General features: G+C 39.5%; 1 protein-coding gene across 3 annotated transcripts; it reads right to left on the bottom strand.

Annotated features, from left to right (window-relative positions):
- Positions 1-388: 388 nt before the first annotated feature.
- On the bottom strand, positions 389-23,786 carry BROX (BRO1 domain and CAAX motif containing). Of its 3 annotated transcripts, none has more exons than XM_031596231.2 (13): positions 23,339-23,487; positions 22,166-22,296; positions 21,290-21,396; positions 19,319-19,415; positions 17,756-17,851; positions 17,009-17,081; positions 16,580-16,685; positions 15,945-16,034; positions 15,126-15,211; positions 14,204-14,285; positions 13,330-13,480; positions 11,865-12,024; positions 389-11,377 (listed from the first exon to the last, which is right to left on the bottom strand). In XM_031596231.2, the coding sequence occupies exons 2-13, from the start codon at positions 22,264-22,266 to the stop codon at positions 11,291-11,293; spliced, it is 1,236 nt and encodes a 411-aa protein (XP_031452091.1). In that variant the 5' UTR covers positions 22,267-22,296; positions 23,339-23,487; the 3' UTR covers positions 389-11,290. The 3 variants fall into 3 exon arrangements, with proteins under 3 accessions (XP_031452091.1, XP_031452075.2, XP_031452082.1); XM_031596215.2 differs by lacking the exon at positions 23,339-23,487 and adding an exon at positions 22,412-22,842; XM_031596222.2 differs by lacking the exon at positions 23,339-23,487 and adding an exon at positions 23,636-23,786 and having other exon boundaries at positions 390-11,377.
- Between the last annotated feature and the right edge of the window lie 28 nt (positions 23,787-23,814).

Consider the following 23,814-nt stretch of genomic DNA (forward strand, 5'->3'; position numbering starts at 1 on the left):
AGTTGGGAAACATATTTAAAACAAAGCTTGAAAAACAGCAGTGTAGAAACACCAGCTGATCTGCTACTACGCTTTAGAAGTGGAGCAGTTTTGCTTTAGCAACAAAAAGCTACAAGAAGTTAGTGTTAGAGGTAGCCTCCTCTGGAGCACTGGTTCTCCTCTGGCTCAGGTTTCTCATGGGGTTCCAGCTGTGAAGCCTCCTCTGTTACCCTGCTGCTCTCAGATTACTCCCTCCTCTATCTGAGCCTGATAAAACACAATTAAAATGGGTTTGCGTGCCAAAGGCTCAGATTTAAGAAAGTTACAGATAAACAAGAATAACATTTGATGGGTGAGAATTGAGCTCAAGTCAAGATTGCAGAAAACATGAGCAGAGCTGAGATCTTCAAAAATTCTGTTAACACGCACCTAAAATTTGGGAAAGCAAAATTAGGAAAACATGCTGACATTTTTAAAAGATCCCTTATTCAAAGTATACATTCACCGTAAAGAAAAACAGGAGTGAGCTGGCATCTCACGCCTCAGGGGAAGATGCACCATGCTCAAATTGCAAGAGATCACGCCTGACTCACCTCCAAAATTAAAATTCAGTCCTCAGAGATGGAAAGTGAATGTAAAATGACAAAGTTCGTAAGCTTCTATTCCTCTATGTTAAAACAATCTTGTATTTTTATTCTTTTTTTGCAAAATTTTACTGCTACAAACACTTGACTCCAACACAACTTTCATCCACCTTCAGCAGCTTCTTCAAGAAACATTGGGACTTTGATCAACTAAATGCTGAACCGTTATCACCGCAGTCCATTACCTCTCTCAGCATAACAAAGCAGAGCAGGTTATTGCGTTCCTGGCGGGAAATAGTAAAAGAACTGTTGGAGTTGCATTAAATTATTCAGCTGTGTTACCCAAGAGCCAACACCACTAATAAAAACAGGAGTGTTGCAACAGAGCTATACACTCAGAGACTTTCAGAGAGTCGGTGACAGCAAAAGAAAAGCATTCCATAATTTGGTTTTAGGGAATGGTTTTTATATCAGTCGCACTCCCAAGAGTCCTTTCCTCTTAGACAGTGTTTTCTAAGGTGCCTCTCTATTTCTGAAGATTTTTCCTCATTAGGTACCACTAACACAATATCCTGACTCCTGTCCCCAAAATTGGGCCAGTATTCATCCCCAGGGCCCAGAATAACATTGATTTCTGATTATGCTATCAGAAAGCAACTCTAAAACAAACAACCTGACTGCACACCTGCATCACCCCAACTTCATCAGTCTGGGAAACAAACCCCTCAAGGCTGTATTAACTTCTTACCTGTTTAGCTTCATGGAGCATTTACAACAAAAATCCAGCTTAAACACAGTAACTGCAGGATGTACCATACAGGACTGGAGCATATAATAGCAAACTAATCACACTTCAGGCTCTTCTGAAGCTTCCAAATAACTTTAATTGAAACAGCATTACAGAACCAAATTTACTTGATAATAAATTGTTAAAAGCTGGTTTCAATCCTGATCATCTCTTGTGGCATATAGCACAGAAGTAGAGTTAAATAAAGCACATCCTCTCCTGTATCCTCTATTGTACTCCTCTACTGAATATTTGTTTTTAGGCTCATTCAGTTCAAACAGTACAGCACATTTCCCTCCAAGGAGTTCACAAGCTGAAAATGCACAAAAGAAAAATAACACCTGGAATGTCATCCTTCTACTCAGGGGCTTTTTGCAAAGGGCATTTTATCTGATAGCAGAAAATGGTACAGCTGTGTTCACACCCACACAGACAGTAAGGATCAGCAGACAAGATGACGCAGGGAGCAGCCTATTACATTATTGAAAATGTACTTGGGAGTCTCCTCCTTACTTACCTCCATCATAACCCTGTCTTTAAATCTTTTCCAGAAAGCTGGCCAGCATTTCTGGGGTAGTCAATCCCATTTACTGCACTTGCTGTCCAGAAAACATCATCCACGCTGTTTCAATTGAACAAATTCATCTCAGTTTCATCCATTACTGGGCTCAACTCTATCTCATAAAACTGTAGTAGATTTAACTCCAACCTAACTTACTACCTACTAATTAATATACCTTGTAGGTCATGCTGATTCTAATACAATAACAAAGGTCACAAACTTATCAGATACTTTATTTTTGTTAGTGCTGAGATATTTCATGTCAAATGGGGAAGAAAGGGACTTCCAAATGTTTGGAAACATGGACAGGAGTAAAATAATGGGTTTTCTTCAGTTCACATTAAAACAATTTGTTTTAACAGCCATAAACCATGGGGGAACTAGAGTGTCTCAGCGCCTTGAGAACTGATAGAAGGGGTCACAGGAGCAGCTTTTGCTGTTCCTGGGAATGTTTGCCCATGATCAAATACACAAGCTGTTGAGAAGATTCATGTGTGGAAGGCACATAGGGCAATCCTCAGAAATACTGTTGTTTTTTTTTGTTTCTTTTTTTTTTTTTCCTGGAGTACTTAAACTATTTGAAAAAATAACATTAGAGTTATAAGAAAGCTGAGTGGCAGAATTGAAACATGTTTCAGAGTGTTTCTTGCTGCATCTTTTCATTAAATCCCTTACTTATGTTGAATAATGGAGAAGAGACTGTATATCCTGTATTTCTTATATGAGTCACACCTCATTATCAGTGGGACTGAGCAGGCACTGCCTCTGATGTGGGTCAGGACATCAGGGTGAAGGACGATGCTGTGCATAGGAACCCCACCCAAGGTCATGGAGGGCCTGGAAAATGCGAATGAAGAAAATATGTTTGTATAGCAGAGGTAGCCTGAAGGTGATGGAGAAAGGTAGGTGCTACAGCAGCCTCTAACCTAGAGCTCCCATATAATTCCTGTGAATTTTGACAGTTCATAGCTACCTGATGTGTGCTTACCAGGCTCTGGCTTGAAATACCCGCAGTCCCTTGGCAGAAGCCTTGACCATATGTAGCTGCTACAGAAGTGCACAATAATAACACTATCTCCAACGTTCCATGCTAAGTGCCCCATGACCTTTTTAGCTGGGCACTCTAAGTTAGCTGACTTCTGGCAATTTTGACTCATCTTTGTATCATAAAAATGTACAAATGCAGAGCATTCAGATGCTCCCATGCCACCACTCCCTATAAACCCAAGAGGAGATGGTAAGGCCCCGTTCTGTATTACATTTCAGTGTGGCACAGTAAATAGAGTAAGACTGCATAGATGTATAAAAGACACTGAAAGAAGCCCATGCTCCCTTAAATAAGCAATTATTTTAAAGTCAGGCAGGTGGTGCAGGATCTTGTAATTGAAGCCTATCAAGTTGCATAAAGACAGAGGATGGAATTCACACTCCGTATAGCCATAAGTACCTCTTTTACATAACTTATTTCACCATCTTGAGATCCTTTTTGCTGTTTAACAATAATGATTTTAATTTATAATACATCATACAGTAATAAACAATAACTAATCTGAGCAGCAGCCATAATGCTATGTATAGCGATGTGGCGCTCATTCAAAAATTCACTATAGGAAAAAGTGTAGTGAATGTAAGAGAAATAACATTAAGTAACATCGTGTTGCTTCAAATAAAAAGGGTCAGCCACGGCTCTGACTTTTCTTAGAAAAGTTGTTTTTTAGTGAAAGAGCACAGAGGGATTAGCTACCAATAATTCACTGTCAGCACAAATGGATACACAGAGCAAGGCTTTGGCTTGGACATCTATAGTTGGTACTTTCACTAGTGGATGGGTTGATGCAATAAATGTATCTATGAATACATTTTGCAAACAGTTGCAAAGAGCATGAACAATGGGAATACACTTCAAAACATTATCTACAAAAGAAACATTCTGGGGAAAAAAAACCTACCAGAACATAAGAAAAATTCTGAAAATATTGTTCTGCACACAGAGAAGATGGGAAACAGCTGCTTAGGTAGCAGTTATGCACTACTCCGTCTTGGTGAGCCCCAGCTGGAGGCTTCTGTTCTGTTTTGGGCATGACAACATTTGAAAAGCATGTGGACAAATGAGAGAAAGTCCAGAGGACGGCAGCAAGAATGAGTAAATATCTCAGGAAACAAGACCAAAGCAGAAAGATGCAGAGGCATGGTGTTTAGTCTACAGATAGAAAAGCTAAGGGGAGGCATGGTAACAGTCAAATACAGGAAAAGATCATGAAAGACAAGAGGATGATTTGTTGATAGGATAAGAGAGAAACTTGAAATGTAGAAGGCATGATCTATGTTAATAAAGAATTTTTGGTGGAAGCATTTCAAACCACCAGAATCAATTACTAAGTGAGCTGAGGCAGTAACAATGACCAGAAGTCTTTGAGAATAAAGTTGACGAGCCTGTCTAGAATTATTTGATCTGTCCTGGGGCACGAGTCAGACCAAATGGCCTATCCTTAATTACAATCACTCCATTTGGATTCCTCTGCAAGTGTTTTCTGCCACATTGCTCTACATGTGAAGGCAGCACACAATTAACAGTGTAGCTAACATACCATATCCTGTTGTTACCTGCCTGTGTCATAACCAGGCTTTTTCCCTACTATTTTCTAATTGCTCTTTTTCCAAGTAAGGCGCTAAGTACCAAGAGGCAAGGAAAACATCTTTCAGACTACTGTAAAAGACCAGCAGGCTGATATCAAGCAGACTATTTTGAAGTATTTGTTGATTGACTATATTATGTGACCAGAAGAAAATGTTTAAATTTTAAAATTTTCTCCAGGTCAGAGGTCACTTAAGCAGCAAATGCATTCCAGTTGGTCCATTGGTAAAATAAGCCAAGAACAAACAAGAACAAACCTGAACTTACAAAGAAATGAAGTGGTTACAATTTAAACTGCCCAAAACCAGAGACATGACTCCCAGGAAAGCACAGACTACAGAGTAGAGAGCTTTAAAACCTAAAGACAAGCTCATCCATGAAGTTGCACTAAACACAGTTCTGCATCACCTAGCTTGTAATATGAAGTGATCTGAAACTTCACAAAGAAGCCTGTCATTGTGTAAAACCATCTCTCACAGGTTGTTGCCTATGGTTAGATTCAGCTAATATATTATTTATAGCATTACACCACAAGCAGTGTATTTTGTTAGGATAGTGAAGACAGGCAACAGCTGCACAGAAACCTGAATTTTGAAAGATGTGTTTCAGAGGTGCACCACCTGGAGGTGCTTGTGAGAGTAAAGCTGTTTTAATCTCTTCCAAGACTAGGCCAAAACAAGATCAGCTTTAAGTATGTTTATGAAATACTTTCTCCCTTTCTATTTAGTAAAAACATCACATTTTAGCTCAGCTCAGTAAAGTCTAGAAACTGTGTTTCATTCATGTGGCACACCCTGCTGGTTCCTGGAGAAACAATATGGGGCTCACCATGTCAACAGGCTGCTGCTGCTCCTGCTCTCCCACGCTGTATTCTTTCACAGTCTCACCATTTGCAAAATAAGCAATCCCTGGATATTTTGCTCCATCAAAAACTTCACTTGTCCTCCGCATTCTTCTGGAAAGTAGTATCCTCCTCCTGCTCAACAAATCATATCTCTTGGGAGCACAGTTCTAGTGCAGTAGATACTAAGGGTACAAGTCTATTCTTAAACAACAACAAAATTCTGCATCATAGAGAAGGGTCAGAATCTCAGAAAATGTAATTTCAGGGCAGTGGAAGGTTGACACACAGTAGCTCACAGATGTCACCCTCAAGACCTTACCATTCATTTAAGAGTATTACATATTACATTTATTTATTTATTTTTCTTTCTTGGTTGTCTAAGGGAGTTGAACAGGAGAAACCTCAGTAAGGACTGCTAAGTTGCACCGTTCCATCTTGGTTCACATCAAAACCAGGAAATCCTTATGAGTAATTTACAGCATCATTATGTTCTCTTAAACACAGGTGCACTTACTTTTGTGTCGTGTCATTAATTCTCTTGCTGTAAGCCAGCTAGGGAAAAGTATATTTTTCAGTGTTTATACCTGCAACTTGTTTACTAGATGAAAGCTGGAAGAATACAAAAAGTACAACAGCAAGAAATTAGTGAAGTTAACACTGCTGTGTTTTACAAGAGTAACGTTCCAAATCTCTTTATGGCAGAAGTTCAGTGTGGAGTTACCTTCTGAAGCTTCAAGGGCTATAAAAGTTCCTGCACACACATTTTGGAAAAATATTTGACATCAGTGAACTAAAAAGGAAACTCACCTGTAGGAATTTACTGGGGACTTCTCATGACATAAGAACAGATGCATAAGAGGAGTATTATGCAGGATAAATAGAGAAGTGACACTAGAATCTGTGTATTTAGTGATTTTGCAAAGAATCCCCTCCTTTCAGATAGACCTGCCTTGTAGCAGGGCCAGTGGGAAACCAGGAAACCCAACCCTAAAGCTACAGGATGCAAGGACTGCTTGTATTTGAACTGTGGGTGAGTCCTGGCTATTTGCAAACTTGGTATTAGCCTCAGAACAGGTAAAAGAGAAACCAGAGCAAGAAGAAGAGAGAAATAATAAAGCACAAAACATGTGTGTGTAAATTGCTACTGCTGAGGCAAGCATTAAAAAAGACAGTTGCAGGCTCTCTGCTTTACACAGCAGCTAGCATATAATTCCCTTAGGCTACTTTTTTCTTCTAGAAACCCACCTAAACCCTCAGGGGCTTGAAGGCACCAGCACGTGTTTACAAAGAACTGAAACAGCCAGCTAATCCTCTGAAAATACTACATTTGTTACCGATTCATTTGCCACCTGCTGGCAATGTAGAGAAGTGTCCAGCAATTCACACAGCACTAAAGCCCCTAACCAGAGGATACAGAATGTCCTGCACTCTCACAGGATTTGGTAAGCACTAGGACATTGCACAGGCACACAGAATCATCCAACCAACCATGAGGTGCTTCATTACAATTTCTCTATGCACTCAATTCACGTTACTCCCCTTTGGCCAAAATATTCTCTATATAATTATTGCATTCATTGAATTGAAGAAAGTGACATTCAAAACAGATGCTGCTTCTTGCTACTATACTTAATATTCTGAATGATTCTGAGAAACAAAACATGTTCAGATTGTTTAAATATTCTGAAACTTGAGGTTATATACAAATTTACAAACCATGAAGCTGAAGACTGCATGGTGACTGTCTTCATAAAATAATGCTGCTTGGTTCAGTCTCACCAGAACAGGTTCAACTGAGGTTTGATCACAGTACAGGTTTGCTTCCTACAGATTGAAATCCACGAGGGCCCAACCACCAAAGGAGGTAGGAGGTAGGCCCTTCTACATCAAGAGCTGATCCAGGGGCTCCTCAGCTGCCAGTTGACATTTGTTCAACTTCAGAGCATTGCCAGTAGAAAAAGACTTGAGTAAATTCAACCACCGTGGAAAAACCTACGTTTTGCACATTCTAAATCTAGAAACAGATGTCCACTACGAGGAATATCTGACAACACCAGCTGCTACTGCTGTGATAACACAATGACCCTAAATATGGGTTTTCAGTTTATTTTTTAAGGGATAAGTAATACACACAAACAGGAGTTAATTTAATATTGGAACCTCAGGCTAGATAGAGTGAGATAGTAGGTGCAGGGACAAGGTGTAATGTATCAGCCCTCAGCCAATATAGAGAAACTTTCAGCTACTCTGAATTCACATGAAACATAGAGGGATTACTGCCTCCTCTTGTGTTCCCTGAATACTGAAGACAGAGATAAGCTTCATGAGTTTATTTTACACATAGACAATTAAAAATACATTTTAGTAATGTTTCTCATAAAAATCGTATCAATAGCACAGTAGTGAAATCAGTGCAACCAAATTAAAAGGACAGGAAAGAATATTTACAATCATATGGTATTGTACTAAAATTGCAAGATCAAAAATTCTAAAGTGCAAAGGTGACTATATCCTAAGCAGATACAGATATCTGTTTTCTTGCTTATACTATGAACCAGCACCATCATTACAGACACACCACTTACTCATGCTGAATCATCAGGTGATCAAATATTATCCCTAGGCTGACAGGCAAAACTTCTCTATGGAAGGGAGTTGGGCATCAGCATCCGAGGGCCAAATGCAGTCCTTTAGTTCTAGGAGTCTCACATACTGGGTGGAGGTTAACTACTCTCAACCCAGAAACGTGGAACATGGAAGAAGTGTATTAGAGGTGTTTGAATATAAATCTTACAAATAGCTCAATGGTTTGATTTATAGAAGATTAAAGACAATCAATGCATTTTAAAAGGATGAAGTAGAGGGCCCAGCACTCAGTATTTTATTCAGTTGCAGTTTTGTCCTATCTCAGACAAGTTTATAAAGACTATTTACACCAACACCATTTGAAGGCTTAACCAGCAGAGCTTCTAAACCAGAGAGGCCACACAAGCAGGCTTTTTCAGCAAAAGAATATTAAAAGGTCATCTTTCAAAATACCTCACTCTTAAAAATTACAAAAGGAAATCATAATTGAAGGAACACAGCTGCTAAGTTTCTAAATTTCCTGAAACTCTCAGTCAATTCACCTGTATTCTTGAGCACATTCAACAGGCAATCAATATATTATTTACAGTAATTCTTGCCACTATCCAACAAAACCAAAGAGAGAACTGCTCACTGGCTGGCCACGCACTATACTTTGCACACTAAGCAGTCTCCTGTTCCTTATTCTTGGGCAAAACTATCCGAAGTTCACCATAGGATTTTAACTACAAGTAAACAAAGTTTGTCTTGAAAAGCAACACATGTTAAGTGACTTAGTTTGTTCCATTAGTCTATTTTTAAGCTACTACATCATATTTACCGAAACAGCTATGGCATAAGAAGTTTCACGGCTAGGCTTAAGTAATGCCATAATCTGACACAACCCACTTGGTTATGCTCTGAACTATTTACAACGAGCTTGATTCAAACAAACCACTTGGTTGAAGAAAACATCCAAAGAATTAAGAATTACAAGTCCTTAAAATAATCTTCCCTAAGCCGTTGTTTGGGAAGGATTTAGTCATGATTTGTTCAAGATATTCATGCACTGAAATACACCCATGGTCAAGGCCTCACTGGAAATGAGTCCTGGCATCTACATGTGCATTAGCAGACAAAGGTAAGTCTGTGCCACAGAGCATAGTGGAGGGAGAGGGAGGGGAGAAGGAAAAATGGAATACAGTCTGTCTAAAAAGAAAATTGATTGGGCTGGGACAGATAAATATTGACACACAGAGACTTGTTAAGAACAATGAGCAACTAAAAAAATTCACGATTTTGAAATGGAGTTTACTGTATCTTGATCCTTAAAGGGAGTAGGCTAAGCAAATGCAGATGACTACAGCTGTAATAAGCTTTGTAGAAGGATTAAAAATCCGTTCCGGCAACAAAACTCCACACTCCATTTTGGCAAAATTTAAGCTGGTTTTTTAACAATGCAAGACATCTAAAAACTCAGCCAATCAGTTACAAACAGATCTGAATAACTCTTCATAAAATATACCCCAACTAATTCTGCAGCATTAGAAGAAAATAGACCAATTTTGGGCGTAAATTCTTCTTGATGGTTATTATCCTCTACCCACATAAGTCCTTAAAGAAATGAAACTTCTTCCAAAGAAGCAATTCAATTGATTTTATGCTTTTGTTTGTGTACAGACCTGGCTGAAAGAAAAATCTATCAATGGAAGATGCAAGTTCTGCATTTGATTCACCACGATAGCCAGTATTAAATCCTCTTTGCCTTTTACAGCAGTGAATTCTGCACTTTGGTCCATTACCATGGGAAAAGTCTTGGGGCTCATATTAATCTCACAAGGTTTTAGTTCCACAGGCCTTCAAGGAGCTATGCTCCAGCTCTACAAACTAAGCTACACTAGTCCAATGGAATGTTGAAAATAAAAAAAAAAAAACTGAATTACACCACAGTGGAAAGAGAACCAACCCAGACAGTACAATGCAAAGAACATTTTTACAGCACACGTCATGTTAAGTGCACATGCCATCATGTTTTCCTGAAACGGGAACATTCTCAAACTCAATTTCCTTCTCAGGTAGAGTGAAATGCAGTAACTAGTATCTAGAGACTGCAAGGCTCTCACTTCAATACATGCACTGTATTTTTTTTCCTCTTACAACAAATTTTGTTGACATGGGTGGTGTTGAGTGCTCAGTACTAAAGAATGCTATCACATTTTCCACAGTAGGCAGATACAGAAAAAGCAAGTTCTGCAAAATACTTTCTGTCTTGACTGAGCTTGGCTTTCAGCAAAATCTCTTCAAAAGGAGCTGATTTCAGTGCACTATTGCAAAAACTGAGACGCAGCACTGTTTTCACATAGCATAAAGGAAATCTAGAGCTTGGTTTCCCAGCTGTTCTTTCAGCAATTCACCTAATCTCACCTGTTATCTTAACAGCTTCTTTTAGACATGACCTGAATGGAAACACAGCATCTTAGTTACCATTCTACTACCTTATGCATTACACCTTCATATATTCAAACTGAGCTTTTCTAGTGTCAGGAGATTTCAAATATCTGCAGCTTTCAAAGTTACCAGCACTTTAAAAATTCAAAAGTTACGAATGTATGATGTTGCAATGCATCACTTTCAAGTATTTACTTTTTACTTGCTGCATTACTTTCACGTACAATGTGATAGTAAAGGATTTTAATTTAAGGACAGACAAGCTAAAGTGCCTCACCACAAATTCTTATACAAGAACCTTAATCTAGAGAGAAAAGAACAGAGGCTCATAGTTTCAGAAGAATATACATTGTGCTCCAATTACGCAAAACTTAAGGTTTTCCAAGTCCTGTGATATATCACTGGAGTGTTAAATACAAACCTATATTTTCTTCATTCATTGCAATTAAGTAAATTGTAACATGGCAAGATGCTAAGCCTGTATGAAAAACCTGAATAAATATAGCTGCTCATGCAAACTCTTGTTTGCAGAATGTGACATTATATAGCATATATTTTAATGGAAAATCCTCAAGCATTACAATTGTGATATTTCCTTTGCTACTTGTGGGTAGAAACCCACAAAAAGAAACTCTCTAGAGGCACAATAGGAACATTTAAGCCCATTCATTCTATGATACCCCACTAAAACAAAAAAATAAGTCAGATATAAATAAACTGCTAGAAATGCGTCACATTCTTAAGCAAGATAGATGCATACTAATAAAAGTAAACCATATTAGTCTTCTAAATTAAAAAAGAAGAACCAGAAAAAGGGAGATAAGGAATAAAAGCCCCAGAGTCCAATTAATACAGTTTTAAAGTGAATTCAAAGCACCTATGGCACTTATGAAATCTGGCATCCACTGTCTTTTTGAGGCTTTATATCTGGTTCCTTCAGAGGCTTTACTTCTTCATCTGGTTTTGGTTTAGCCTGCAAACAAGAAAAAGAAATTAAATACCACAAGTACAAACCACTGGGTCTCCACAGCATTCAAGCAACACTAACTTACACACCCTCATCTAACAGCTCTTCCTCTTTTTAAGGCTAAAGACTTTGAGCAAAGACGAGGGAAGAAAACGAAATACTGACTATTTCAGCATCTTTCAATGAATCATTTTCTTAAAAGGATCACTCTATAGCATTCTCTGCCATATCATCTCAGCATCTTACATACATTAGAGAATTTCTTTTTATTCAGGACTTAAAAAAATATAACCCCTATTCTCCAGTAGCTGCTAGTATGGGAGAGGGATTAACCAACTCGTCCCCTTGCACAGGGGGAAATCATGAGCTCAAGTGGTAGCCATGCATTTAAGTCTTTGCCTACTGAGGTGGGAAACATTATACAAGACAAAAATAGCAATTTATTATAGACAGAATAAAGCTAAAGGGAAAAAAATATATAAGATTATCTTACAGTATCATCCTTTGGTCTCTTGGTGAGATCAAATGCAGCAAGTGTTTCAGGAGTCCAGTGTGCATTCAAGGCAGGAAATTCAAAAGGAACAGGCTCTACTAAGCCATAGTTCGCTTTCAATTCCAGCTGGGGAGCCTCTGCAGGCACCTTCTGAAAGTAGCTGTAATAGAATACAGCAACGTATTGAAAACAACACATTCTCTCTGAAAGTTTCATTTGCAATACTAAAGAAAAACAATTCAGGTTTTCACAGCACTACACTCGTTCTCTTTCATGAAGGCATCATCCAGCATGCATCAGCAAGATTTGCAACAAAAGCAGTTCCTTCTTGATATTGTTCATCCCCAAAGAGCCAGGTGGATTCTTCCCTGCTTCGCACCCATCATTCCCAGCACTTCAATGAGAAGAGCACCTTTTGACCAGGAAGATGTTAAAAAAAAAATCTGAAAATATTTCCCAAGAAAAATGAAGAAGGCAGTTCTTTTTCTCCACTACTGCAAGACCAACCTTAATGTGCTACACTGCATATTAGCAGCAACACTACAACACTCACAAAGACTTGACACAATGCAAAGCTTGAATGAGGGTATAAAACTACCCTTGGCAAACTAACAGTAGTTGAAAACTGACTATTACTGATATGTGCTACCTTAGTTCCTGTGCTGTGGCAGGGTTCTGAGGCAGGTATATCACCCCCAAAAGCCCTGATTGTCTAGTTTCCTTTCCTATTTGCAGTTCAGTTTGGCACACTTGACAATCCTTTTTGTTTAGTCAATTCTCCTACCACACCAGTGTTCAAATACTGTAAAAAGGGGAATAAACAACCGTAGAATACTATATTTATAAGAGGAGAGAAAAGGAGAAAGAAGTCATCAAGATAATTCTAAAGCCAAACTAATGTTGCTATTTTAAACCATTACCAAACTCTTTCTTCAAAGGAGCATGAGCTGTCAGAGTTTTATTAATGGTATTAATTAGACTTCTAAAGTTTCTATTATCTTAAGTATATTCCTCATGGAAGGCAGGACTGTTTTGTCTTCCCACTAGCAAATCAGAATCAGCCACCAGTCTCGTCAATTTTCCCTCTGTTCTCTTCTGTCTACTAGATCTCATCACCAGGGAAGAGGACACTAAAGCAACACAGCAACAGCTGCAAAACTTTCTCCTGTGCAGAAGGAAAAGGAACAAAGTGGCTGTGGAACAAAGGAAGAAACAGCTTAACCTTGCCAATATGTCAGTCCAACCTACACAGCCAGAGTGGTAGCACAGACCCATAAAGTCAGGTAAGAGAAAAAAAAAGTCAAAGAAAACTACAATTCTGCAAACTACATCTCGTGCTCTATCACAGTATAAGAATTGGAAAAAATAACATTTACTATCTTATCCTGAAGAACAACAGCAAAAATACAGCAGATAAGATATTAACAGGCCATACAGAGTATCGTACCAATCCCAAGTTACTTACATGAATCCATTCTCTCTCTGGCATTTTTCAAGTGTGTTCTTAATCAAAGTTCCTAATTTCCTAAAGAAGAGATGTCCAGAAGGTTTGGCAGTAGTCCCAGGCCCTTTGGTTTCTCCATATTCTTTGCACAATGCCTCAGCCTTAGCAAAAACTGTGCAAGAAAGAAACGTAATAAAAATCAGTTACACGAGTCTGTTAAATGACAGTTCTGATCTACACTGCTTGAGCTTTAAGAGACATCAGACTCCATTCAGTCTTCTTGCTTCTCAGAAACAAAAATAAACTAAAAGGCAGTACTTCCAGCCAAGATTTACTGCATCCAAAAAATGACTAAGAACAGAACAGAAAAAAAAAGTTTGAGTGGAGAGAAGCAGGGAAACATTCTTACTTTTCGGGCAAAATGCAACAGTAAGCTTGAAAACTGTGCAACATTGTAGAGAACAAGAATAGATAGGAAGGTATCTGTGCAGAGCAGAGGTTCAAAAACAATACTTAATATGGAGTTGGAAAAGAAGCACTCTTCTCTGAACAGCAGGCACAGTAAAAAACTCAGTATCTGTTTTACCACAAGTAATCCAATTTAGCTTGTTCTTACTCTACTTTTTTTGACTATTCTTAAAAGTTTTTAATTGGATTATTTGAGCATTTTTGCACATTGTGGTAAAGTTAAGCAGTGCAGGCCACTGGGATACAAAAGGAAAAGCCACCTGTCTCTACATGATACAGTACAAACAGTATCTCTGAATTTGTGTGCTGGATTTTAACCAGGTAAAAGATAAAAGCTTAAGTTAATAAGAAACAAAATACCCCACGACATAGAAAAATAAAGGGGGCATGTCATCATATCCTATAATCCAGTCTCAGTCACACTTACATTTTTCTGATTCTTGGAGAGATCTAATTGCTTCCCCACACTTGTCACTGGCCAGTAAAGTTTGACCATGGTAACAGTAAGCCTAATGAGAGAGGACAAAATCGTTATCAGCATCACCAGGCACTTTCCACATCAATTCACTTCTGTCCTTCCTTACAACAAGTGGCTGTCTTTGAAGTGCCATTCCCTGCAGACAGCTGACAATTTGGGAACATAAGGCAAAGCAGCATTCACTGATGACTACGTACATTTACTTCAACCAACACAATTCAACACAAACTCTTGAGCTTGGTCTAAAGCAAGATGTCTCAAGTCTAGCCATGAGCACCCTGGAGTTTCATGAAGGCTTTCAAACCACAAGTAGCAGTGTACAGTCTAGTTCAAATCTCTGTTTCACTGTATCAGTATGAAGCATTAAACCCCATCTTACAGTGAGAGGGAACTCCAGTAAGTTTACAAAGACTCTCACAACTTTTGATTCCAATTCTACAACCAGATTGTGTGCTGTGACAGGCTACAGGAAGTAACCACCACATTGAGCAGCTGATGATCTGAGTGCTCTTATACTAACAGATCAGTCATGTCAAAAAGGACAGTACTTGGAATGGCACTTAACATCTGATGCAGTTTCCTTCAGGACTTTCAGAAAAGATGAGCAGCTCTGAATTATGCCTAGAATCAGATTTTGATACGTATAATGGAAAACTAATACTACACTTAATCTGATCTGCTTCAAAAGTCACAATAAACTCCACAATGAGGAAATTTCACCTGGCTCAACAGAAACACTTCAAATGCGACTAACACTGCACAACGTCTCTTCACAGCATGGAAATAAAATCAAGGCAATATGCAAATCCCACTCTCAATCCAGCCCACAGACAACATTAAAAACTGTAAATTACATCAACAAAGTACTTACGTAAGCCATATAGAAACAGGACTTCAAGTTTAAGTACTTCCTCCATTTACCTGCGTAGGTTGGATCCAAACTGGATAATGTTTGATCTGAAAATATGCATGTAGAGTTATAGTCTAAAACATTTTCAAAAAGGAAATACTCCCTAGCCCCACTCAAAGATCAGAATTCACAAACTTAGCAACAGATCTTAACTACAAAGTGGCTGGAAATCAACAACATAAATTATTCCTGCAGAAGCACAGAGAAGCTATGAGAAAAATAAAAGCATGCAGTTTACTAAGCTATCATACAGTTATTCCTAGAATCCCTGGAAGAGCTGTTCACTGAGCTTGAAAAGTTAATTTTAATAAGAATCTTTAGGCAGCACTTCAAAGTTGGCTCCTAGGTCAATTTCAGGAAGTGACCTAGAGGTACCTACATACATTACAGTATTCTCCCTCGCATATCAACTCACAAACGTTTGCACTTTTGCAATTCATCCACACAAGGCCACAGATCAGCTTGCTCATCTGTGCAGATGTACACAGTTAATCCACTACAGGGTTGACTGCCTGCACCATGCTTCACTGCCCAAAGACAGCTCAACATAGTTCACTTCCCCACCACTAGCTACAGAAAAAGATTATCCCAAAAACAAAAGGCCTTAACAGAACGCGTTGTTACTACCTGAAGCCATAAATGCACTAAATAGAAAACTAAATACCTGAAACATATCCACTGAGAAATAGCACTAATTTTGCAATTAACAAGCAGTCAAAGCACATCTGCTGGCAATAACACATACACCAAGTCACTAAGGATACAAAACAAGACACTTACCAGCTTTTTGGTAGAAGTTAGCCGTCTCATAAGCAAGGGCAGCTATTAGACCTGGATTGTGTTTCAGCTCAATAGCCCGAGCAATTGTCACTGAAAAAGAATCCCACACTATGGTATAAAGCCTAATTGAAAACATCACTCCAAGTTAGTAGAGGCATTTAGCACTTTAAAACTCCTATATTAGCAGAAAACAAATATTATGTTCAAGCTGGCAGGATGAAGATGGTCTGTTTCTTGAACAGACCAACTGCAACATAATGGGAAAGCTGTAAGAACTGTTAGTCTAAAGACTAAGCAGTGAACTGCAAATATTTTAAAGAAAAAGGACAGGGAATTTATGTCAGGCAAGCACAGAGGAGACTGCATAAAAGATGAGAAAAAAAGAGGGAAGGAATGTTGCACATAAGTTCTTCCAAATTAGTTATATTTGTAGTATCAGACTGATTTGGGACATTTCCTCTGTATTTGTAATTTATGCTTCATTAAAAGCAACCCTCCTCACTAAGACAAAGAACTTTAGTAGAAGGAAAAAAAAAAACAGTATTGCTGCAAATCAGACCTCACACAACAACACAGAAACCCACAGACAAAGGCTGTCACTTCCCACCCCAATAAGTAAGTGTATTTGAAGATACCTTCTTGAGCTTCAGCTTGGCACTGGATGATGTAAGAATCTATAAGTCGAGCTTCCAAATCTCTTCCTTTTTCTACAGGTGTAATCAATTTTGGAATATGACATTCCTAAGCAAAAAGCAAGCCTCTAAGTCAGTTTAGGCTCAATATCATTGTTGTTAATGCAAAGCACATCCTTTATTCTAAAAATGATAGAACACTTAGTGAAGGCCCCAAAAAAGCTGGCTGCACTGTTGCAGGCACTGGTAGGTAGACAGACTAACTACTCTTCTATTGGGAAAAAGGGATTGAGCGACAGCAAAATACATTAACACACTTCTCTTTCCTGAATCATCCAGGCAGTATGAGGTATTTGCTTACTCTGTAACCTCATCAGAAAAGGAAAGGTTTTTCTAAGACAAAAAGTACTCAAAGAACTGACAGTATTCTACCTTCAAATGCTTAAAAATCCCAGCTGCTATCTTCAGGCTTCTGTGAACATCTTTTGCTTCATCTTCTGTTATACTAAGAAAGGACAAAATATAGAATGAATCGTTGACATTTTAGTTGGAAAGGACCTAAGTGTCATTTAGTGTCACCTCCAGCTTTGGAACAGGACTACAGCCAACAGCTGATCAGGTCAGCCCGCTTTGTCTGTCTGAATCTTGAAACTTAAATGGAAAGTCCCCTGTAACTCATAACTAAGTAACTTTCCCCAGTGCTGCACTATTCTCATACCAAAAAGCATTGTATAGTGCTCAGACATTAAAAAAAAAAAAATTGAATAGAACTCACTTGAAAAAGGAACAGAAAGAAAAAGAAACATATGACTTTTAAGTAGAAAGGAGCCTTAGCGTTAAAAGACAAAGTGTTAAAAATCTGTGGGGCTGAGAATCAGCAAAGCAGTGATTTTAAGAATCTGAACTTTGTAGTTGGATATCTAGAGCAGGCAGGATGAGGAGTTTACACAAAATTGACACTTTCTCTATGCTATAGCCTAATGGCATCAATCCTATTGGTTCATCAAAAGAAGAAGGGACTGAAGAGCATTTTGATGTTAAAGGCAAGCGAATGAAGATTAACCATCTCCTCGAACTCCTCCTGTCTCCACATGAACTATAGCAGTCAAAATTCTGAACCTACTGATTTTTGCTGGAATATTGCTGCAATACAATAACTAAGAAAAGAAAAACACTTACTCTTCTTTTCCAGCGAGTCTTGATGCATATTTTGTGTACCACAGAGCTACATTAAAACCCATGGAAACCAGCTCAAATACTGCATCCTGCTGGGCACTAAAGTAAGAGAAAAAAATGAGAGAACAACTCCCTCAAACAATTCAATGTTTTCCATTTTGTTCTGACAAACTCTCTCTGCTGATAGTTTTCAGCAGAGGTAGGCATTCCTCTCTACAAGCCAACAATTCCCAATTCAGACATTTCTACTTGCTGAACTGCCTTAGAAGACACTTCAGTTTTTACTTATTCCCTTTAAGAGTTTATAATTTTAACTTTCCATGTTCAGATGCCTACCCATACCACTTGGGAACTTTTATTTTAAAACAGTAACTTGAGATTTGTTTAGTTTTGGGTGTGGCTGACATTTTTTCTTTTTTTTTTTCTTCTTTTTTTAATTGCACATTTTGTGGAAAGCCTTGTTCTGGAATGTCTACTTTAAAAGTTGTAGCTGCTAAGTTAATAAGTCAGACTCTATTACATCTCTCTCCAGTGAATGTTATTGCAAGTATTTATATAACTGCAGTCAACTGGCATGCCAACTAGCAGGAAGTTTCCAAAGCTAAAAACACAGAATCACAGAATGGTTTGGGACCTTTAAAACCATCTAGTTCCAACCCCCTGCCATAGGCAGGGACATCTCCCTCTAGACCAGGTTGCTTACAGCCCCATCCAGCCTGGCCTTGAATGCCTCCAGGGAGGAGGCATTCAAAACCTCTCTGGGCAACCTGTGCCAGTGTCTCACCACCCTCAACATGGCCTTTGAAAAGACTGCAACTTGCAATCCTAAATTCAATGCAGTTTAGGTACTAATCACTAAAAAGAAAGGTGTGAGGAGAATAATGCTGCCACCAGAACAAATGGTTACATCCATGACAAAACTCTGAGCAGCAGACTATCTTCCAAGGGTAATAGAAGCTTTGAGGAAGTGAAGCACAACTTCTAAATAAAGCATGACAGATTTGTAAGCATAGTTACACAACACGATTGCCTATGATATCAAGAGATGATTGAGTAATCCAGAAGGTTCTCTCCAGATCTACATTCCTACTTAAAACAGCTGCTTTGTTTGTTTGCACTAGGAGTATATATACTAGGAGTTTCAAAGGAAAAGAACAAAAGTCAGACCTCGATCATCATCTGGACATCAATAAAAAATCTCGAAGACAGTGGTGCTAAATGAAAAAGTTTTAAATTGCAGTAAACTATGCTTTCATACTCAGGTTCTTTTTTGCACTGTGTTAGCCAACTGCAGATATAGTTTGTTTACAAACTAAAAACCAGTGGGGTACTTTATCATTAACAAGCACTACCGTGCTGCTACATAAAGCCAACAGATGCTTCAGAACATCTATTACAGCATGGCAATTAGAAAAAATGCAAAGCAACAAATTGTTGGAAACTACCTCGTGTCCAAAGTTCTGTTACATGTTCAAATTTTAATTCGTCTGTGCTATCATACGTACACACATGTAATAGACCAAAAGAAAATAATTGTGTACCACGCAATCATAAAAGCATACATACCAGGGAACATGTCCCTGTAATGTGTCTGTCCACTTGAAATTCTGAATATATCGCAGTTTGCATTCTTGGGAAGAGTCATCCAGTGAAAGGATAAAACCTATAGAATAAAAGAAAATAATTTAAACAAAACAGTACTGACAGCTAATTTCAAAATAAAGAACAGAAAGAAGTAACAAAGGAACAAGAAGTGGTGAGAATATAGATAAAGGAATGTTTATTGCTGTACTACTCAAAACACATGTTACCTCCTGAGACTTCCATTCTTCAGTATCTTGAGAATAAGATTTGAAAAATAAAAACTGGCTACCAGAAAAAAAATCTGTGTACATTAGGTTACCAGCTTACAGAATCAGGGGTTGTTTGGGTTGGAGATCTTTAAAATATCATCTATACTGTGGGCAAGGGCATCTTTCATTAGGTAAGATTGCAGGTCTTCAACCCAGCAAGTCATCATAGCTCAAGAAAAACCTTGCACGTACCATATCGTGACTAGCTGGGAGTTTGACAGAGCTGAGTACAGGATGCTTCTGGCTGCCCCCTGTTACTGTAACAACGATAAGGTCAACAGGGAGAGAGAAAAGGACTTACAAGCATGGATTTATGTAATCACCAACTACCCTGTCTCCCGGGCTACAAGAAATTGCTTCTGTCCAACCACCCAGAAAGCAGGCATCAGTGAGACACATCTTGTAGCAATTGGAGACAGATCAATACAACAGGAAAGGCGTTACAACAAAGGCGTGATGACAAAAGGACTGGCACAACAGAGAGGTGCTATAAAAGAAGGGAAGAAGATTGCTCACCCGTATCAAGAAGTTCCAGGTTCGCAGGGGAAAGTTTAACCAAGGAGGGATCTCCAACCAGAGATCCTTCCCCAGGGTCAGTCAGCCCTTAAAGAGGGGTCTAAGAGAGGTGGAGCCAGGCTTCACCCCTTTCAGTCATACAGCTGAATTGCCTTCACCTGTGCTCCCAGGGCTGACTGGATCCTTTCCCTGGTGCCCAGTCAGCAGTTCAGGCCACGACTCAACAGTTACCTACAAAGCTTATCATGGATGTTCAGATGCTAGCAGGAAATCCTGGGAAGGAGACAGACTGGCTTGGGTCTGGTCAGGTCTTACAGATTTTAAGAACTCAAGAATTGCAACAGCAGCTATTTGGGCTATAATTAATTCTAGGTTCTGTCACAGACTTATAGGAAAGAAAATACTTTTTTTATGTACAAGAAATTTTAGAGACAAAGCATGTTTTCCTGAAGAAACTCTAAATCTTACATACAGTAACTTAGTCCGTTGTCTTGCTTTTATCTAGAATGTTTCATTAACTTACACCACTCAAGAGACTGAGGAAACTATACCAGCTTGAGCTGCTTCCCTTTCCACAGACTGAAGGATAACTGAGTTTTCATCAATCACCTGATTCCTGTAGATTTGATCCTAAGTAACTTATCTGAGAGTTTTCAAAAAACACTGCTAAGAGAGAGTTATCGAAATATTGGCAGGAGGGTTCCAAGGGAACATGGCAACTAATGAAAATAAGAACCCAGGGACGTACCTAAGATAAAGAGCAGAAGTATAAGTTTGCAACAAAGTTCTATTACCTAATATTAGATAAATCAGGAGTTTACACTGAAGAGTGACTCTTACTAACTAAACCATTGATTCGATTTATACTTCAGGAGCAATTCACAGCGTAAGAAATGACACTTTCTCCTCTGACAAGAAGCAGAATGAGGATAAAAGCAAGACGATAAGACAACCAATGCTTTCTACTCAGGGTGAAAAAGGACACTGAAACTTGCACAGAGGGCCTAGCAAATATCTGTGACTGGCATCAAGCACAGAACCCATGAAAATACTCTCCTTCCTGAGTAGTGCAGAGTTTCACATAAGATTAGTTCAACACACGTTCCAAGAAGCATTATTAAAACTCAAACTACATACTTGTTTTATTAGCAGTTCTGCATGTTCCTACCTTGCAAGAGTGAAAAGTACAAGTCAGTTGCGTTCTTCATCATCTCTGGATTACAGCTCAAGTCTGTAAACAGCTCCAGCAGTCGCGTTCGAGATAACCTCAAATCACTGTATGAGGAAGGGAAAAAGAAGAAAAGAAAACTAAGAAGCTCAACCAAAGAGCATGCTGTTGAACCCACCCACGTTACCACCATTCTTTTGGCTAAGGAAATTAAAATAAGCATTCAAGTCAGCTACCTTCACACTCTGAAAGGAAGATGCCAATAAACACAAAAAAAAAAATCTTCATTTTACCTCTGGATATGTAAGGTTGATTTTCTTTGTTAAAACCACAATCCATTATGGACAGATAGCATTGAATAACAGCAAATAAAATAATGATTATCTATAAATTTTAATCACAGACTAAAATGAATATTCCCTTATCTACCAAGAGGTTAGGTGCAAGTGGAAGAAAGAACAGTAAGAAGTAGGAGCATTCATCACCATAAGAATGGGGTGAGCATATGAAGAGAGAATAAATCTGCAAAATAAAGTGTGGTTTCTTTTCCTTATATTCCTGACTACAATAGAACATTTATGTCTTCACTTTACTTATGATTCACTTACAGAGTAATCTTTTGCAGAGGAATGCCCAGTCACCAGAAAGACAAAGAAATGTTTAGTCTTTTGCCTCTATATTATTACAATAGGTCTTGCTATACACTAAGAAACTTGAAAACTGGATAATTTGTTCTTTGTTCAGTGCTATCAGTGTTTCATTGTCTCTCAGCCTACACACTACTTCTAGTTATCTTTGAAATTAGAAGAATAACTATTACTTTTAAAGACATCCTCCAAACAGAGACAGGCTGAAGTTGATTACAAGCACACTTACTTGCAAATCTTAGATGAAGCTGGAGTGGTAGCTACCCCATAATAATTGAACTGAACAGGAGCTGTAGCCTTCAAAGGGTTGCGATGAAACCAGTGAGTCATTTTCCTCCCGTAAAGCTGTTTACACCAAATCTGAAGCGTGGAAAGAAAAACGCAGCTGTAAGAACACATACAGCTGAGGTGTCTCTCAGTTCACAAAAATGCACTTCAAGTGCAAACACTCAGAAAAAATAATTTGAAAACTCACATATACAATTATGCTAAACATTTTTCTTCCATTTGAAACCTTCACCATCCATATGCTTAGTTTTAGAATTGCATTCTCTTGGAACACCTATTTTCTATGAGGCAACTATTTCTATAAACAAAAAAAGTTATACCTTTGTTCTATATTACTGCATACTTTCTTACTCAAAAGAATTGTTACTGCCTCTGTAAGGTTAAATATTTCCCATGCCATTTACAGGTTGTATGGCAACTGTTGAGTCATGGCCTGAGCTACTGATTGAGCACCTGGAGAAAGGACTGGTCAGCCCTGGGAGCACAGGTGAAGGCAATTCAGCTGGGTGATTGGAAGGGTGTAGCCTGGCTACACCTCTCTTAGACTCAGGGCTGACTGCCACTGGGAAAAGATCTCTGGTTGGAGATCCCTCTCTTGTGGAGTTTTTCCCTGTAAGCCTGGATCTTTAGAGACTACTAAGCATCTTTCTTTTATAACACTGTCCGTTGCACTAGTCCCTTTGTTATTACAACTCCTGTATCACCATTCTGCTGTGTTGATCTAATCGTTACACAGCTGTATCTCATCTCAATTCATTGACGTCATTATACTAGAGGTGTTAAAAATATGTGGACATGTGACACTGAAAGATCTGGGTTACAGGTTTTCAAGATCTTAGGAGGTTTTCAGGACGTAACAGGATGAAGCCCTGAGCACCCTGCTCGGACCCCACACACAGCTGATGTTGGACTGGAAACCCTTGGAATCACCCTATGATCCTTTTTAAGGCAGGAAATTCCCTATTCTAAAACACTGCACATCTTAGCTGAAACCCAAGAGGCCCGCTGAAAAAGCAACGTCCTGCTGCGTCTCCTAGAGCCCCGGCCTTACGGAAGGACCACGAAGTTCCTTGCCCGTGACCTCTTCGTGCCTGCCCAGCTGCTTGCTGCTTACCTCGCGGGTCACCCAACCCCACAGCGGCCGTTCCCGGCGCGGACAGGCCGTGCTCGCTGCCCAGCCCCACGCGAGGTGCGCTCGGTCACACAAAGGAGCGCCCCGGGCACCGCCCCCCCGCAGCACGGCGGCCCGCCGGCAGAGCCCCGCTCATTGTTCACCGCCCCAGCGCCACCGGAGGCGTAGGGCCGGCCAGGCCGCACGCTCCGGCCGCGGGCCCGCGCCGTAACAGCCCCACCGCCGCTTCCGCTAGCGGCTGACGAAGGGAGGGAGACCTACGGGAACCCCGCTACTCACCCGGGACCCTTCTGCCGGGAGCGGCGGGGCCCAGAGGAGACGAGCGATCCCCGCCCGGGCGCTACAGCCGATTCGCGGCGGCGCCCTGTGCGATCACGTGACCGCCGCCATGACACGTAGCCAGGCGGAAGCAGCTTCGCGCGTAGCGCCTCTGCCTCGGTAGCGATGGCGCGGGCGGG

Source organism: Phasianus colchicus, chromosome 2, assembly GCF_987193195.1.
Source record: "Phasianus colchicus chromosome 2, bPhaCol1.hap1.1, whole genome shotgun sequence".
NCBI lineage: Eukaryota > Metazoa > Chordata > Aves > Galliformes > Phasianidae > Phasianus > Phasianus colchicus.